The sequence below is a fragment of the Argiope bruennichi genome, chromosome 9 (assembly GCF_947563725.1).
Source record: "Argiope bruennichi chromosome 9, qqArgBrue1.1, whole genome shotgun sequence".
In the NCBI taxonomy this organism is placed as follows: Eukaryota; Metazoa; Arthropoda; class Arachnida; order Araneae; family Araneidae; genus Argiope; species Argiope bruennichi.
The window spans coordinates 20337840-20357639 of NC_079159.1; the positions used below are offsets into that span (position 1 = coordinate 20337840).

At 28.3% G+C, this 19800-nt stretch overlaps 1 protein-coding gene across 6 annotated transcripts in view; it reads left to right on the forward strand.

The window, feature by feature from the left end:
- Nucleotides 1–19800, forward strand: part of LOC129983942 (cGMP-specific 3',5'-cyclic phosphodiesterase-like) — a 562482-nt gene that overhangs the window by 419554 nt on the left and 123128 nt on the right. For all 6 annotated transcript variants that reach the window (XM_056093672.1, XM_056093673.1, XM_056093670.1 and 3 more), the window contains one exon: nt 13794–13952. In XM_056093672.1, coding sequence (XP_055949647.1) covers nt 13794–13952 — 159 coding nt within the window. The remainder of the gene's footprint in view (nt 1–13793; nt 13953–19800) is intronic.

Here is a 19800-nt window from a genome sequence, read left to right on the forward strand (position 1 = left end):
TATTCGAACAGCCGGACATACGGACTTTCTCTGAACATATTTTATTTAAAATTTGATAGAAATCTGAAAATTTGGCGTAAAGACAGTATACCAAATTTCAACCGTTTAGCTCAGAACGTTTTTTACAGACGGACGGATATCTTCCAAAAATGTATTTTTCGAACTCGGAAAATTCGAAAGCGTGGAATTTCATCAAACTCTCAATCTCGATTTTTTTGAGAATTACTATGCCTTCTTTATGCTAGGTATTCGAGAAAGTTAAAATGGACTATCTACTAAGCGAATTTAAAAAGATGAAAAAAATCTTTCATGTTTTGCCTCATCTTTTTTCTTTCAAAAGAGATATGCAAACAATGTTTATAAAATGTTTCTCTACAATATTCGGCTAAGTAGTTCATTAGTATTAGAATTCTTTTTCAAATGTATGCTTTTACATTTTCACTTTCGTAAAGTTAAATACTTAGTTTCCATAGTAGAACATAATTGGTCACGTTTATAAATACTTTAAATATGTTTCGAAATGAAATACATTAAATTTTTATTTGTATTTGTTATCTAATTAATGTCGTTTTATAGGAGTCTTGCAAATGAGGTTCATAAAAAGACAATAAAATTCGTTTAAGTTTCTTAATATTAGAATGTCACCTTTCTTAAATGTATGCTTTGCATTTTCACTTTCGTGAGTTTAAACACGTAGGCGTCTACGTACTACAGAGTTGGTCACGTTTTAAAATAAAACGTCACGAATTCAAATGCGTTAAGTGCGTCAAAAAAACAAACATTTCCTGTAGGTGTGCTTCGATATCCGTTTCCTTGTCTTAAATCAATCATACGATAATCAAAATGATACAATAACAATATCTCATTTTCCATTGCTACAGAAACCAACGATTTATTGAGAGTTCTTTGACTCTAATGTGATGTGCATTTCAGTATCTTCCATCTGATGGAGAGCTTTATTATCGCTGTTAAGGAACTGTGTCAACTTGAGGTTGTGTATTTGCTCACCTGCCTTCGTAATCTCGTAAATCGGAATTTCAATGTAAATAATGAGATTACTGCACTGATGGTTTGAAGCAATAAAATGGCGGGAATCCTACCCGTGGGCTCTTGGGAAATTCGAAGTGAGGTCTGATGTCGTTCACTAAGCGTTTGCGTCAACAAACACACGCACGATGAATCGTCAGTAAGCGTAACTAAAATTCCATAAATCATCTTTCGCTCTTTAAGCTCTCTCATTGAAATATTTATGATCAACTGCAAATTTTTTAATTTAAACAATGGTGTTTTTATTTATTTATTTGACGAAATTTAACTATATGAATGCTGAAATTCGTTTTGTTAATAAACACGTTAAAAGCTAAAGTTATGTTCATTTTCTCATTAATCGTAAAGAAAACATGGAATAATATATGTCTAAGGGGGGGGGGGGGGGGGGGTGGAAAGTAATGTCACTTTTCTACATTAAATTCAAAGAGATAAATTTTTATAAAGTTTTCATTTTTAATCAATAATGTAATCACCCTTGTTATGAACAACTTTTTGCCATCTAGTGTGCAAATTTTCATTGCCTAATCGATAAAAATTAATTGCTGTTACAAAATTTTGGGGGGCGGTATTTTGGATATCACCCGAATTTTCAAATTTTTTTGTCACTTTGAAAATGTTGTAGAGATCGGAATAAATAGAAATCCAATGGTGCAATATCGGGCAAGTACAGTGGATGAGACAATAACTCCTATCACAATTTATTAATTTTTTCTAGGATTCGTCTTACGCAATGCGGTCTTGTATTATCGTGTTGCATGTGTGTACCATGCCTTTTCTGGTGACAGTCGTTTGGTATTTTTCATTTAAAGATTGATTTACTCGATCCAATTGTTCATAGTAAAGGTATGCTTTCAAAGTTTGTCCAGGTGTCAACACTTCAGAATGAACGACTCCACGAATACTCGACAAACACACAAAAGCAACTTTTTGGGAAAGATCCACTGCATTTTGGGTTTTGGATTTTCATAGCGGACTTAGTTTTCATCTCTAATGATTAAACAATTAAAAAAACGCTTTTGTATCGTGTCGCTGAAGCAATAAGTTTCATATGATAGATCGGTTAGCTTTGTTTTCTTCGGACAGATTATGAGGGTTGCAATGACATGTCATGTATAATTATTAGTATCTGAAATTAAAATTTTGATATCATTTACCAAAAATTCTAAAACAGGCAAAAACAGATTATGCACCAAATACTGAAAGAACATAAACTTCTACTTTGGGAACATTTTAAGTGCATTTGAATGTATTAATTAGCATGTGAGAGCTGCTTTAAAAAAATTAATCATTAATTTATAAATTATTTTAAACTGGCATTAAAGATAAACTGTATTTTAATTCTAGTGATTATGAATTGATGTAGAAAAGTGATAGCATTAATTTTAAAAGCGATTATATTAACAATGATAAAATTCTAGACTCACTGAAATTAATATTAAATCGTTAAAATATTTCTCAAATAAGGAATATTCTAGAAAAAAATTTCACGTTCGTTGCAGTTATAGTACCAAAATGTTAATGCTTACTATTGAATTTTACCAATATAAGCATCTTAACTTGGTATCCTTTAATGATTCAATTCCATTGGTTTAAATTAATTTATTAATTCACTGGATGGGTTATGGCTTCAGAGATGCACAGAAAGTGTATACTCTTTTCCAGTTTTGTTGACCGATTTGAACTTAAATCCGTTGATATTTAAATATATATTTAAAAAAATGTTAAATATTTATCCGCAACAAATATTTGGCTGAACAGTTTTTGACACAAAGTATTCAAATGATGTTTTTAAACAATTAAAATTTGCCATTCTTTAAATTATTATTAAAATCTTCGATTATATCATAGAAGAATATCGATATAATCGATTCATTTTAATTCTCAATGGCAGAAAAGTTATTCTAGTATGATAAAATTAAAATTATTTTTCTGATATGAAATACTTGTTTATGTTATTTCCCGAATTCATTTTCATGTTAATTGAATTTAAATTTTATATTCATATACCAAATGAATAATAATTTTTTAACTATTGATTGTTCTATAATTTTGCTTGGATATGAGCAAACGATTTGAAAGAATTAAATATAATGGTAAAAAGAAGGTTTCTATTTAATCTTAAAAACTGAATAATTACCAAAAATTAAAAGACGTATAATTTTAATATGCAGAATACGAAAAAAATTTAATAAATATTTAAATTAATAATTTTTAAGAAATTATATTTTATTCATCAAAAGTTAAGAAAGTTCTTAGTTAAAAGTTTTTAAAAATATTTTAATATTGGCAACATTTTTATTCATTATATAAAGCAAACGATTTTTTGATTTGATTAAAACTTAAATACATAAATAACAAGAATAACATTCAGTTTAGCTTTAAAGGACAATGAATTTGCAATAAGTAATTAGAAATGAATTTTCTTCCTAAACATTTAATGTATGAAATTATATGTCGAGTTCAGTTCTAATTATTTCAAATTTTTAAAAGCTTTTTTCTTAGCTATTATTATCATAATTAAAAATATATTAAAGCTCAACTGAGACAAATAAATATGAAAAGATAATGATCATTAAATTCTTTTGCTGGAGGCAATAAAAATAAATTGAAAAGATTCAGATTCTTTATTGCTAATTAAAAAAATTTAGAGTGGAATTTCGGTTTCTATGCAATTAAAGATTTTCTGCATTAACGGTAAGTAATTTAAATTGGTTTCTTTGTTATCTTTTCAATAATTTTCAATTTTTTAGAATAAATTCTTAAGGAAATTTTTACATGTTTTCACTTACTGAATTTAAAACTTTAAATCTAATGTAGTTCAACAAATGTTTTATTCAACAAAATAATATAAAATCGTTAGGCATAATCTCAGTTAAGGCCAGTAAAACAATTATTTTATTCACAAGATTAAGCGATATTTAGTTCTATTGTTAATTTTCATTGTTTATCTTAAGTTATAAATATTTTCTTGTTCTTCTTCAAAGATTTTTCCACCGCTAACATTATACATGAATAATTTTATCTTCATTAAAATATTTTAGAATTAAATACATTAAAATATTTTAAAGGAGTAATATATCAAATTTTAAGCAGTGCGATTTGCTATTTTTCAGCCACAGTTGCATAAATTACGATAAGAGAATGCAAATGATATTGAAAAAATAATTAAATGAATTATGTTTAAATTTAAGTTTTGAATTAAAATTAATCACGTGTTTATGAAAATCTAACTGTTTGCTTAAAATTTCTTTATTAAAAATTTTCTTACTTTAAAAATAAAAATGATAGATGTTTTTACATTATTTTGATAATCAATATTCACTTATTCAAACTTATTTTTAATACAAATAAAATAATATAGATTTAAACTAGCTTTACTGCTCAAAAATAGCATTGTTTAGTCATCTGATTTATTCCACAGTAATTAGGGAAAGTATAGGAGCCCTTACTGATTAAAGCGATTCTGGATCATCTACATATCGCGTGACGTAGAAGTCTGATTTTCATCCCTGCATACAGGTGCAGTTTGCTTTCATGGGTGAATTACAGGAGAATCTGATACACAATTTAATACAGACGGAAATATGTGTTATTTCAAGGTACTTAAATGCTCAACTTATTCTTTTTATGTGATGTATTGTAATTAGGGAAAGTATGGGAGCTTCTACAGATTAAAGCAATTTTGGATCATCTACGTATCACCTAAGATAAAAGTCTGATTTTAGCCCCAGCATATAGAAGCGGTTTGCTTTCCTGAGTGAATTCCAGGAGAATCTAATACTATTTTAATACAGACTACATTATATATGATTTAAGTATATGATAATACTATATATGTTCTTGTGATATAATGTGCTGTAATTGGGGAAAGTATGGGAGCTCCTATGGATTAAAGCGATTCTGTCACATTCTCATTTTAGTCTCAGCATACAGGCGCAGTTAACTTTCCTGAGTAATTTCAGAAGAATCTGATCTGATTTTGTGTATAGTTCAGTGGCAAACTAGCAAAAGCTCCTGCATAGAGATCGACTGCAGCGAGCAATTCGTTACTTAAGTGCAATTTGAATTAAAATTAAGAGTTCAGCCAGGAATAAACCATGAACGCGTATTATAAATTCTAAACCATACTTTATTTTTACTGATTAAGGGTTAATTATTTGGTCTTCAATCTATTTTAATTTTTTTTTTTTTTGTCAATATAAAGGCAAAAAATTTCTTCAAAATATTTTTTAAAAGAAAGAAACAAAGAAATAAAACTATTTTTCTTTTCATAAAGTAAGAAAACTATTTATATTTTGGATTTAAAAATTTATTAACTTTGAAAAAGATGAAAGCTTTTGAATCAAACACAAATGTGAAAAATTATTATCTACGTTCTACAACACTGCCTTTCAGTTGTCATTTTAGCACATAGGTAATATCTGGGAAATAAATTATTCTTGAACAATTTGTGGGCTTACAAAATATTTAGTTAACAAATAACAAAAATATATTATAAAAACTTTATCAAAAATTGATAAAATTCTCTTAAAGAGTTTATAGAACTTTCTTCCTGAATTAATATTTTCCTTCAGATGTATATTTTTTTCTAGTACAAAATGCTAGTTCATGAACAAATTTTTATTAGTTTATTTTTACAAAGGAAAATGGTCTTTAAAAATATTATAAGAATCGTCAGAGGAAATTCAATTAAATAAATAATTTTAATAATAAGTATGTCTGTGTATGTTATAATTTGTTTCCTTTTTAATTACTTTTAATAGTACAAATTATTTCATATTATATTTCTGAGACCTTTTCTTCTATGAATTCTTTACTTGAAAATACATATTTCTTACGACAAAGGGTATTAAGATTTTTTACTATTGTCCTTGAAAAATATTTTTCAAAAAATATTCAAATTTTCTAAAAATTTCTTAAAATTAAAAAAAAAATTCCAGAATATTTTTGCAAACTTTGAAATTATTTATCAAGTTTTCTTACTTGCACGAAATCTTGTTTATCAGAACTTGAATTCTCAATAATCACGTGCATTAGGCAGCAGATGTTTCGTAAAAGGCGGCTTATAAAACACAGCTTCGAAAACATGATTTATCTCTACAGAAAACATCAGCTATGAGAAATGAATTCATCGCGAATCGATAGATTCGTATTCTGGCACATAAAAAAAGGCAGGTGTCCAGAACTTCAAACGCTTGTTTTTTCTTTGAGTGCATTTTTCTCTGTCTGTAAGCGGTGCTTAATCTGAGTTGAGAATTCAAATAATGAGAGCATATTTTATTGGATTTCAATAGGGAATCATTTTTTTCTATGACTGCATTTTTTTCCCTTTTCTTTTTCGATTCTTTTAAAAATCATAATAAAAAAACTATATATTATTCATCATATCATGTCATTCGTCTTTGTGCATGAATCATCTTCTAAGAACATTTTGACTCATTTATATTCTGAATTAAAATATTTTCTGTCGCAAATTAATAAAGAATCCTTTCCTTGTTATTTTTATGAAATATTTTAAAATATGGTTTTATTTTTATTAGAAGCAAATTTTCTTTATGAAATAATATATAATTTAAAGTGGGGAAAACTAAAATACGAATGCACCTTTCCTCATTTTATTTCCAAGTATTCTGAATGCAATTTAAGGATATCGGAAATGTTAATTAATTGCAAATCATTGAACTTCTGCCTTTGGTTACCAGCTCGTTTACTGTGAGTTGTTATTAAAATGCTGAAACTTTTGCTACAAATTTAATATTAATATATACGCTTTTGAAAATATTTTCCATATGTCGAATGCTACTAATTAGAAATAATAAAATCTCTTAATTCTTTAGAGTTAGATAAAAAATTCCGCCTGCCACTTCAAATCAGAATGAGTTTTCTCGCTATGCGTGGAGAATTTCATGTATTTATTTTCAGATAAGTTTGTAAAGTACTTTCGAATAATTACCATTGATTTTCTTGTCCATTAAAAATGCCCACCCGATTCCAATCAACAAAAATGAGAAGTAAAAGGTTTGACTTTAGAAATTTGGTTCAACGTCAACATATTAAGGAGTCTAATTAATAATTATTTTACCGATGACAACACAACTCCTTTTTCAAAGGATTAGCTGCACGTGATGGGATTTAATGTCATCTGTTTAAGAGGCAGCATGGACCTCCTCTTTGTGATTCATGGTGACATGCCATCTCTGTCATCTCTAGTAACCTTCGTAATAGTTTTAGTAACCTTCGCGATAGTGTCAAATCAAACACCGTGACAGTTATATGATAAGCATAAATGTGACTGATATCAGAATACGTTAACTTAGTTTGCTCAGATTAAATATAATAAATAACATATGTATGATGCGCTATTTATTACAAAATATAATAGTTATTGTAAAAATCTAGTGCTATCATACGAGTATCAGTTTCTTGTTTTAAACTTTTTTTTTCAATTAAGCAGATCATCGGGAAATTTATTACAGAATAAGTTTCTGCTTCCTCTAATTTAAGAAAAGCCTATTTTATGGGTAAAATGAGTAACCAATCTACGTTCTTTTGGACTAGAAAAAGTGAAAAAGAACCCACTTCAGTTTTTAAATAATGAACTTGTCGGTTTATTAATATATATATATATATATATATATATATATATATATATATATATATATATATAAAGTTAATGTTTACTTTCTGCCACTTGTAGTTCCACTCTGCTACCATCTTCAGAATGTAGAAAAATATTTTGTTCTCAATAAATAACTAAACTCTTTCAAAGGGATTGTTAGAAATGCTGAATCTGACAGGAGACGTATTTCCTATAAAAGCTGTAAATAAATGCTTGCACCATAATTATTTCAAAGCAAAGTATTATGTTTTGGAGAACGTTCTCCCTGGTGGGTTTGGAGCACGTCGTTGTGGTAGAGCAGACCATGAAAGCCTGCCGAATATCTGAACCTAATTGCAGATCATTTGCACCCTTACATGGCGTCTGTTTTCCAAATGGAAATGGAATCTTCCTGCAGGACAATGTCCTCTGTCATAAAACTGAAATTGTTTTTGAGTGCTTCTAGGAACATAGTGATTAATTCAAATTAATATCCTGCCCCCCCCCCCCAATTCGCTGCATTTTAATCCGATTGAGCACATTCGGGATTTCAGGGAAAGGCAGCTCAGAGATCAAACACCACCATGTTGAAGTATTTCGACTTTACATGACTCCTCCCTTGACATTTGGTGCAACCAGTCCGCAAGGACTTGTGACATCCATGTCAAGGAAGGTTGCAGCTATTTTGCAGACCAGAAGTAGCAGAACATGTAACTGACTAGGTGTTCATAATGCTTTGGATCTTTAATGTATAGTAACATTGGAAGTTTTGTTTCCTTTCCTTTCCTTTTGTTGGGATATTCTCTATTCATAATGTCCACGAACACTCAGTCAAAACTAGTGCCTACATTCAAATTGGAACGAATAGTGATCCATTAATAGAAAAATAATGCTGAATAATACCGAATAAAAAAATAATGTTGAAAGAAAATATTAATAATAACTTTCAATTTGATCCCTGAAGGAAGAATATAATGAATAAGCAAAAATACAGTATAAAAAATTGCAGATAAAACTCAGCATATAGAAATTTGCTATTTTTTCTTCGCATACTGATAAATCAGTCAATTTAAACATATAGAAAAAACTTAGATCAATTGCAAGATGCCAAACCAGTAGTTCGGATTTTGTATCCAATAATGATGCAGACCAAAAGGTTGAGGGTATTATTAATCCTTCTCATCTAGTGCAGTAATGTAGATAATGATAATTTTATCGAATTCTTTGTTGCTGCTGCTTTATTATTTGCACTAGAAGTTTTGGGTTTTAGCTCATTCGTTTTTCTAAGGCGAAATGTTTTTTAAGGTTACTTTTAAAAAATCTGAATTGCAAACCCTTGTCATCTTTCATTAGATTTTTTGCCAAGGTTTTTTCCGTGATAACTCATACTCATTTCTTCGCGTTCTTTTTATCGGTTTGATATCAAATAGTAAGCGGAAAAACAATATACATATTGTCACAAAAACAAGATGTACAGCAAAATTAGTGTTCGGTTTCTTGCCAATCACGTCAAAAACATACTCATAATTCGAAAAATCATGAAAAGACCGTCATCTGGAGTAACTACCAGAAATCTCAACGAGCAGCAGAATATTGCAGCAAAAATATTGCCACGATTACATTTAGTAAGAAATCGCCCCAAAATAATTCACCTTTAAATAACCTAGCCATATAAATATACATATTGTTGTAAAATACTGGGAAAAATCTCTAATTAAAAATATTTTTTTTAAAGTGAGAGAGCTTTTTAAAAAAGTAAAGAGACACGTAATAAACTCTAATTTTCTTCCGCGTGAACTGCATAAATAACTTCCAAAAACCTTCAGAAAAATATAAATATATATCAAAATAGAAATTTCTGGACTTGTTAAGAGAATCAGATAGAAAATTATAAATGCAATATTAACTAGTAAGCAAACATTGAATACAAAATAGCACAGAAGAGATAGGAATTTCAACAACAAGGACGTGATCAAAACAACGCACTTCGCTAAGACATATGTTGAAAAAATAAATTTTTACTTTCTCGTGTATGAGGTATATAAAGAGAAACCATTGTTATCGTCCAAAAATTTGTATTCTTTGTTGACTTACTTCTGTGTTTCAGATTTTTTTCAGTCGAAAAAACTCATTTTTTGAATTATTTTTCTCTGACTAAAAAACGCCTCGAACTAAAACGATGAAATTTGATATGTTATCATTACACAAAATTTGTAAATTTCTATTAAATTTCCAAAGAATTCCATTCAGAAGAAACTTGTCTGTGTATCCGACTTTTCGAATATTACTTAATACAATAAATATAAAATAAAAAGCGCTAAACTGCTAACATTTAGTACATTGATTTAAGATCTAAATTACAGATACCTGTTAATTCAGAAACAAAAACTTGTCAAGGAGTTGACCATTTATCTGTCTGTATTTTCACGAGATGTAAAAAATTCAATGGCTTAAATACATGGTATTTGTTTTATAATTTTGACTACAATTGTAGTTTTATATCTAATTTTACTTTCCATTTGTTGAAAAAAAAAGTGCAACATGCATTTTCGATTTCATTTTAACTGCATATCTTTAATTAATCGCCAAGAAAAATCTCCAAATATCGCACGCTATTAGGGTTTTTCATGACTATTAATAGTTAATGGCACATGGTTACCAATGTCCGAGTACATTTATTACAGACCATGCGAAAAAATTTGGGGACACCACTCCCTCTGGTTACTTCAGTTTCCAACAGGCGTCACATGGATGAACAAGAATTTTTCTGAAACGTGAAATTTCTTTTAGTTCAAAATGTATGACAAATAATGTTGTTTTTGAATAAAGTGGGTATGCTATTATTAAAGTCAGTAAAAATTCCTTTAGAATGATAACTTATTCATTGTTGTAGATTTTGTATTTGATGAGAAAATGGGATGTTGACGACAAAGATTATGCATACGATAGATCCATATCTAGAATGATTTGAAGGAAAACTCACTGGACGAATGCCTTGAAAACTTATTTTTAGATAATCGAATGCTTGCGTAACAATCAGTTTGCAAGCGTTTCGTGTGACATCTGAATATTTATTTATTTACATTATATAACCACCATTAAAACGCTTTTTCATATATAATATGCTATTTTTTGATATTATGTATAAGGCGCAAGTTTTGTATTATATGTAATTGTAACATTAAAAGTTTCATCCATTTCTTAGCAGAATTAGAGACATTTGATCAATTTTTTTAAATAGAAAATTTTGACACTTTTATTTAATAAAAAAAAAATATAAATAATTATTATATTACGGTAAATAATGGGTATAATTTGGATTATTTCTAAAATATATACAATTAAAATTAGTTTTTATCATATATATTGCTTAGTATTTTAATGTTTTCGGCATTCTATGGTGTAATATATATGTTAAATTAAATAAATTCAAACATGTGTCATTATAAATGATTTTTTATACTCTCAGATGAATGCCTAACCTTGCTCATACAGTTCTATTTGCATAAATTTTCAAAATCAAGAATTAATCATATGCACAAAGTGTTGAAAACTGAAAGGGGAAATGATAGTTACGTTTGTCATTTTATTACCAGTTTTATTTGGTCATAAATAAAATATTCATCCGTATAGCAGTTTGGAATGTTTTTTCAGTGACTTCATAAGTGTTTGTTGACACTAATCGTAAAATTGATTTACTCAGATGCGTACTATGGAATCTAAAACAACACAAAGAGGGATTGCAAAACAGGACTATCTGTATGTGTTATATGACTCAAAGATCGTAAACTGTCACACGTATCGTTGTTTTCAGTAAGAAAGGTGCTATCAATTAACCTGCTAATCTTTTATGAATATTTAACATACTGGAAATCCTAATTTTATTGCTATTTTTTGTATAGTTTTAACATTATGCTGTGAAATGTATATGGAGTCAATAATTTTATAGAATGCTTGATAACATTGTTATGCTATTTAAAACAATGCTTAAAATTTAAAATTTGCATGGAATTTATGGAAAAATTTATTGATGGCATTTTTATTAGTTAAATTATATTTTTGAGTGTTCTAAGTTCTAAATATCTGATGAAAAACATTGCGTGAACAACATAAAAAACTGTTTCTGCCGATTCCATTTCATCATCTTCGTTGCCAAAACATCAATGGATGAAAATCTTCAAAAATTTGCCTAGGCAACATGAAAAACTGTTTCTGCCAATTCCATTTCATCGACTTCGTTGCTAAAACATCAATGGATAAAGATACTCAAAAAAAATTTTTTTTTTAAATCTTGGCATACGGATTTCAAACTTTCCATTCATGATATATTCAGATACTCAAAACTTTTTAGTAGACCTGGTTTGGTTCGTAAACGAAGGTTGTTTTTTTAAGTCCCGTAATGCCATAAAAAAGATAAACTTTGAAAAGAAATTTTGTTTATTGAGGGCAATTTTATTAATTAAATTATATTTTTGAGTGTTATAAGTTCTAAATACCTGATGAAAGACATTGTATGAACAACATGAAAAACTGTTTCTGCCAATTCCATTTCATCGACTTCGTTGCTAAAACATCAGTGGATAAAAATCCTCAATCATTCATTTGGCCTTTTGAAGAATTGTGATATACAGATATATACAGATTTCAAACTTTTCAGTCATGATATATTCAGATATTCTAACTTTTTTAGTAGACCTGGTTGGTTCGTATACGAAGGCTGTTTCTTTAAGTCTCGTAGGGCCATAAAAAAGATAAGTGTTGAAAAGAAATTTTATTTGTTGCCTTAGGTTATGTACAATCATAGTTAATTTTCAACATAATTGTCATGAAGATTCAGGGATTTACTATACCAATCGATCAGATTACTTATATTCTCTTCGAAAAAAGTTGGTCAATATTCTTCGAAGAAATATAAGACTTCAGATCCACTATGATATAGGTCTGAATCTTCACCAAGATTATGACGGAAAGTAACTATAATTGAACATAATTTTTGGCAATAAATTAACTTTATTTTCGATACCTGACTTTTCTTAATGGTCCATTGGAGCTTAAAAAAGCAGTGTTTTAAAATTCCAAATTCTTTTTCACTGCCATGACAAACTCCTATGATTCGGGATATAGATCTAGTCAGATACTTCTTTTATTGATATATCATTCCTTTAAACAGTGAAGGGACATTTTAATTAGGCAGTAGGTGTGAATCACAAGCGATTCACATGGCAGTCAACGTATTAAATGACTCATTAAGAAAGATCTGTACATTGTAGAAATTTTCATTTTCTATTTATTTTAATCTAATTCTCGAATCATATTCTCAGTTTATGATTAAAAAATGAAAGGTGGTAATTAAAAGAAGTCTAATATACAGTAAGCGTGAATCACATGGCAGCCAACATGTTAAATGACTCACTAAGAAAAATATATACACTGCAAAAATTTTCTTTCTCTATTTTTTAAAATCTAATTCCCATATCATTTACTCAGTTTATGATTTAAAAAAATATTTCATTCTCTGAAACAGAGAAGGAGTATTTTAATTAGACAGTAGGTGTGACTCACAGGTGAGTCACATGCCGGTCAACGTGCTAAGTTTCCCATTCAGAAAAATATGTACACTGTAATTTTTTCCCCCTATTTCTGTTAATCTAATTCTCAAATAACTTACACATGCTATGATTAAAAATTGAAAGGTAGTAATCAAAATAAGTCTACTATACAGTATGTGTGAATCACATGGCAGTCAATGTGTTAAATGATTTATTAAGAAAAATAAGTACACTTTAAAACATTATTTTTCCTATTTCTTTTAATCTAATTCTTAAATCATTTACACATGATATGATTAAAAATTGAAAGGTAGTAATCAAAATGAGTCTACTATACAGTAGGTGTGAATCACATGACAGTCAACGTGATAAATGATTTATTACGAAAAATAAGTATACTATAATAAATGATTTTCCCTATTTCTTTTAAACTAATTATCAAATCATTTATTCGGTTTAATTATAATTTATTCAGTTAGTTAATAATAATTAATTCATTTCAGATTAAAACATGAAAGGTAGTAATTAAAATAAATCAAATATATCATCTGCTACATTCCACCTGGTTGATTGATTATTCTGTTTTTCTTTTGCAGGACCCTCGCTTCAACAAGGATATTGACACCCGCACGGGATACCGCACAGTGAGCGTCATGTGCCAACCGATCCTTAATTTCCAAGGTGACGTGATTGGCGTCGCGCAGTGCATCAACAAGGTCACCGGTGATCACCAATTCACTGAGCAAGATCAAGAAGTAAGGAACCGATAAGTATCTCTTCTTCCAACAGAATCTTTTGTTGCCTCCTCTTCTGGATTGTTTAGAATGTGTCAGGTTACGTGACCGTGCACCACGTTACTCTTCAGGAACAATTATGTCCTGATTTATATAGAGTTTGATTTATGATATAATCGTTCTCGACATCAGAGTATGGTTATTTTCGACTTCCTCTGGGAAAAAAAAATGTGCATATGAGAAAAAGTATTTTGAGATCGCATTAAGAGATGTTTGTTGACTTAAAAGAAAATTAGTCATGGAGAGGAATGTTAAACAGTTTTAATCTTAAGTTTAACAATATGGGGGAGTTTAAAAAATAAATAAATTTAAAACTGTCTTTTTTTCGAATTTGTAAACAAATTAGAATTAAAGTCGGTTAACAATTATGACTTGCTTTATAGAGAGTTTCATTCACGATGTAATCGCTCTGACATCACAGTCAAGTTATTTTCAACTTAATGTTGGGAAAAAAAGTGAATGTGAGAAAAAAATATTTTGAGATCTTATTGAGAGAGGTTCTTGACTTCAGAAAAAACTTAGTGATAAAAGGAAATGTTAAAACAGGTTTAATTTTAAATTTAACTATATTGAGTTATTTTGAAAATAAATAAATAAAAAATTGTCTCTTTAACGAAATTTATTTTTCTGTAAATTAAAATTAATTAACTATTTTTTTAAAAATTTTTGTTATTAATCTATTCGAAAGATTATTACATATGTGTACAATAGAATTTATTGTTTTCTGGAAATTTAACGTAATTTTTCATTACATTGTCGTTTATGTTATTTTGGTACTCACGATTCTTTTGACAATTACAAAATAAATATCAATATGAAACTAATAAGAATTTACATCAAAATTTAATTATGTGATTTTTGAGCTTTATAAATATTTTTAATCAGCTTTATTAAAATATTTTTTTATATATCTAGACTTAAATCTGAGAATTCTAGTGAATTTAAACCAAAATGATATGCAATCAGGATTAATGTATGAGATGTCAATCTCTAAAAAAATTAAATTCTCTCATTATCAGAGCACATATTTTCTAAATAATTGTCAATTTAAAATATAAGATAGTGGTTTCAAATGTGTTCAAAATCTAAATATTTTTGGAAATTATTTTGTAATATTTTAAAATTTAATAGGCACAGTGGAATGGAAATCATATTATTCGAAATTATCTCAAACAAATAACACAAAACACTACTATTTACACTTTTAATAAAGTAATGCTTTTTTTGTTAGTGCAATTTTAAACTTTGTTTAATATGTGTTTCATTGTTTTTTTTCACGAGTTCTAAGATCTTAGAGATAATTTAGAGAATTGTGCTTTTGCTTTATTTCGTTTGTCTATCTCCTCACTGCACACGTTTTAAAGTAGGTTCTTTGATTAGAATGTCGTTCTTACCTTTGATTTAAATGTACCATAATTAGCCATATTATAAACCTTACTATTTTCTATTGTAGCTAAAATATTTGTGTATATTTAGCTTAAGTTATCATAAGTAAAGTTTGTGGAATTAAAACCTGTTTTGTTACGGAAATAAAAAAAATATCAAAAGCAAAAATTTTTCTAAATCTTAAATATTATAAATGAATATCCCGACTCAGGCATGTCAGAGTTTTTAAGATAAATTTTTTAAAATATTTAATTGATTTATTAGTAATATGATATATTCCCCGAATTCATGCAAAAAAATTTACAAAGTGAAAAATTATTGATATTTTTGAAAGGAAAATTGTAAAATTAAACAAAAAAAAAAATGAAGGGACGATATAATTTTTTTTTACTATTTATTAAGCTGTATATAGGTAAATTTTAATTGTAATAGGAAACCATCAGGGTCAGAATTGCGAAATGAAAAAAAAATTATAATTCCATGTAAATAACTTTTTTTCACGTTTTCGCTACCTGTATAATATTACATGTGCTGTACTTATTTACTTACCACTAAAAAAGTTAAGAAAACCTTTTTTTATTAATTGTTTTTATCCGACGGAGTTAATTTGGAGGAGAATATGAGATGAAACGAAATAATTTTTTTCAGCCTTGGGACAGTTCAAGGTAAAATAATTAGAGCTTCCTTTAATCGCTTATATTTATTTTTTTAAAGGTGCTTTGAGTAATCTCGAAATTAACATATTTTTGAATATTTCACTTGATCATCTTTATTTATGCTTTTGTCGCCAGATGTTCTTTCTTTTAACATACAAAATCGGTTCAATTCCATTCATTTCTTAAATTTAAAAAAAAAAAAAAAAAAAAAAAAAAACTATTTTCTTTTTGTCGCATCCTTTTTTTTTTCTTATATTGGATTATATGTTTTAATATAAAGGTTAGAAATCCAATGGTTTAAATACAAAGAAATGAAATTTATTAATGCTCGTTTTAGTCATTTAATCAACAAATGGTTGAAGACAACTTTAATTTTATAAAATAGAAAACAAGAAAAGATATGCTGGTGAAAATCTTGTTTTTATAAGAATCTACACCACTAAATATTTAAAATGATAAATTTATTTCAAGTTTAAAAAAACCTGCTTAAATTTCCATGTATTCACCTACTATTCTTTGTCACCATTTATAGAAATCACCCTCACTTATGCGTCTTTTAAAATGCATTAAAATCTAATAAGTCTTTATAAATAAATTGCTCGAAATTTGTTTAAAATTCGTAATGAAATTGTGATATTTTATTTAAAACACAAATCATTACTGAATTCAAATGTTTTTAAATTCATTTATAACCATTACATCTGAATTTGCCTTACCTACAAAAATTGAATATCTTGTTCCCATTAATGTTTTTATAGGCAAATATAGCATATTTGCATTGCTTTTATAAAATAGTTCCATTGTTACATGGTTCGATAATTAAATAAAATTTTAAATAACACATTATATAAAATAAACTTCTAAGGGCAACAAAATAATTTATTCGAGCAAAAAACAGGACTCGACAATCGCATAGTGAAAATGAAGAAATTAAACATTTCACCTTATAAAGTGTAATGAAAACCCATATTTAGCCGACCAGTTGGTGTAATATATTCTAAATGAAGATGCTTTCATTGAAAGAAGTGCGTAGTCTAGAGAGGAATGTCATAAATATTTATATAAGTATACCAAGATTTATTTAGCTCTCTCATCCTATGCTCTCACCTACGCTCTCTCATCCTCTCTCATGCTATGCAATTCAAAATGAGCAAGTTTCTTTCCAAAAGTGCAGAAATTCAGCAATAATTTACTGCTGGTGAAAGATTAGTGAACAAAGATATTTTGTAAAGGGAAATGAACACTCTTTCGTTATTACTGCTTTGAATTGATGTAGGAAAAAAACACATTATTTACCTTGTTTTATTCTGACATCTTTATAGAAAAATTACTTTAATGAATACACCAGTGAGAGGGTCTCTTCTAAATTTTCTCGCATATTTCCGAATAAAGAATGTGACCCCTCTTGAAATTGTCGACCTTGGGTAGGCTGCAAATGTCTTGCATGGTATTGGTGAACAATAATTACGAATTATAGATCTTTGGTTTGAATCTAGCATGCAAATATACATTTTGAATACCTTTTTTACGACAGATACTGTTTTTTTTTTGTTTTTTTTTCTCGATTTGTAACAAAGACTTCATAAAGAAATATATCTGTAGACCCAAGATCACAAATTCCAAATCACAAGATCCAAATTTCATTGATGTAATGGCAAATTTTGTTCAAAATTTGATAATTATTAACAATTTAGAGACTAATCTTGCGTATCAAATTTTATCTATCTAACTCTTTGCATTTTATAGTTATCTTGTGCACATGTAATCGAATAGTTAATCACATAAATTCGTTTGCATGTATTTTATTCAAAATTTGATAGAAATATCTACAAATTTGGTTTAAAGTCCATAAACCAAACTTCACACGTCCATCTTAAAGTGTTTTGAGTTATCGTGTTCATGGACACACAGATGCATATAATACCAAAAAATGTGTTTCTTCTTAATTTCGAGTTCGAATCTTTTTGATATTTTTAATAGTTTTTCTATATTTCGTATTTGAGAAAATAAAATATGATATTTTATAATGTTTGTATCTGATCCCTCTTTATCTCTCTATAGAATATTATAATTTAAATGACGTTATAGTCAGGTTTACAGAGTCCATTCTGGACGATTTATTCCGTTGCAAGTTTGTATGTATATTTTATGAAACATGGAGGAAGTAAATTTGAAATAAAAATTAATAAATTGCGTTTTAACCACCAGACAATGTTTTCCACTCAATTTTGAAAAGCACATTTAACCAAAAATAAACTCATTTTCATTACTTCTGTTGAGAAAAGAGAAAGAGTTTTTTTCTGATCACTTTCTTTTATCAGAAATGCAGCGATAGCTTAGCTACATTATCAAAGTTTCGAAGTTAAAAAGTTTTGCCAGAAGGAACTTTGTCGAAAAACAGCTTAAATAAGAGATTACAAAAAGGCCTCGGGAGTAGGTGTGCTTCTAGAACTAGTATGTAAACATATTTCAAATTAAACTGTGAAAAATTTCCTGTGTTGCTGTAGGTAAAAATCCATAACAACCAAATTCTATTATTCTCTTGCAAATATTGAATTGCGTCACTCTACTTAACAATCGCCTGATTTATAATACAAAGATTTCTGCAATCCGTTTTTAATTGGTATCCATAGAAGAACTGCAACATCGACACCATTTACTTTAATTTTGTTGTCAGATTTGGTATATTTTACCATTACCAGAGCAGTAAATACTCGCAGAAGCATCGTATTCATTATACATCTGGTCTTGATATTATATATGAAAGGCATCTTTATAATTTTTATTACGTGACTCTGTGATATCCCAATATACTACTGTTAGATTTTGCCTTTGTTTTTTGAAGTTTCTAAAAGACTTTTGCTCTTTGCCTTAACAACTTGCTTAACTTGGAAAGACGTGCCATGTACGTCAAGATGCACAGAATCGCCAACGACGTGCTACACACGTCAACAGGCAATTGTCACAGAAGTAAAAAAATTATGTTCGCAACTATCGACTGAAATTACTTGTTAGAACACAATTTACAAGAACACAGTCTTAGGTCGAACATTAATTAATTTAGAAGATATAAATCTTTTTCCGATTTCTATAAGGTATCGGATACTTTGCCTAGTCTCGCTGCGGGTTGTAGTGGACTGTTTGGCACGCTTACTTGTAAATTTCTTTCCACCTCAAGTAGTTAAAAGGTGTTTTGCACCTTTTAACTACTTCTGTTATGAACTCGTAGCATTCGCACTTAAATTATTCGAAAACATTCAAATCATTCGAACTTAAGCAGAACGAGATCGTTTCCATAAATGACCTTTTCTCTCTCATATTGGCTGAAAAACGTAGAAAGTGTTTCATATTCACTTTGAAGACGATCCAATTATTTCAAGAATTTTTCCGAATGCTTGAGCATCATGCTCTATTTGAATTCTTATGAGTTCTGTTTGAAGAGATTTCAGAAAGATCATATCTATGAGGGAAGGAAGATACTCATTCTGAATTAAAAGCAAGCAAAACACGCCGAATTACGCATAAAAGAAAAGGTTATAACAGATGTTATAACAGAAAAGGTATGCCCATTAATAGGATAATGTGATTAATTGAATTTTAAGTTTCTGAATTTTTATTCAATTTTTTTAATATCGTTTATCTGGTGACTAAAACTTGGAATATTATCTTATTAATGAAAATTTCTTTGCAAAATATTTTTAAAACGAATATGATATTTTGAGGAAATACTTCTCTAGGACGGGCTTTACATATATTTAATTAGGATC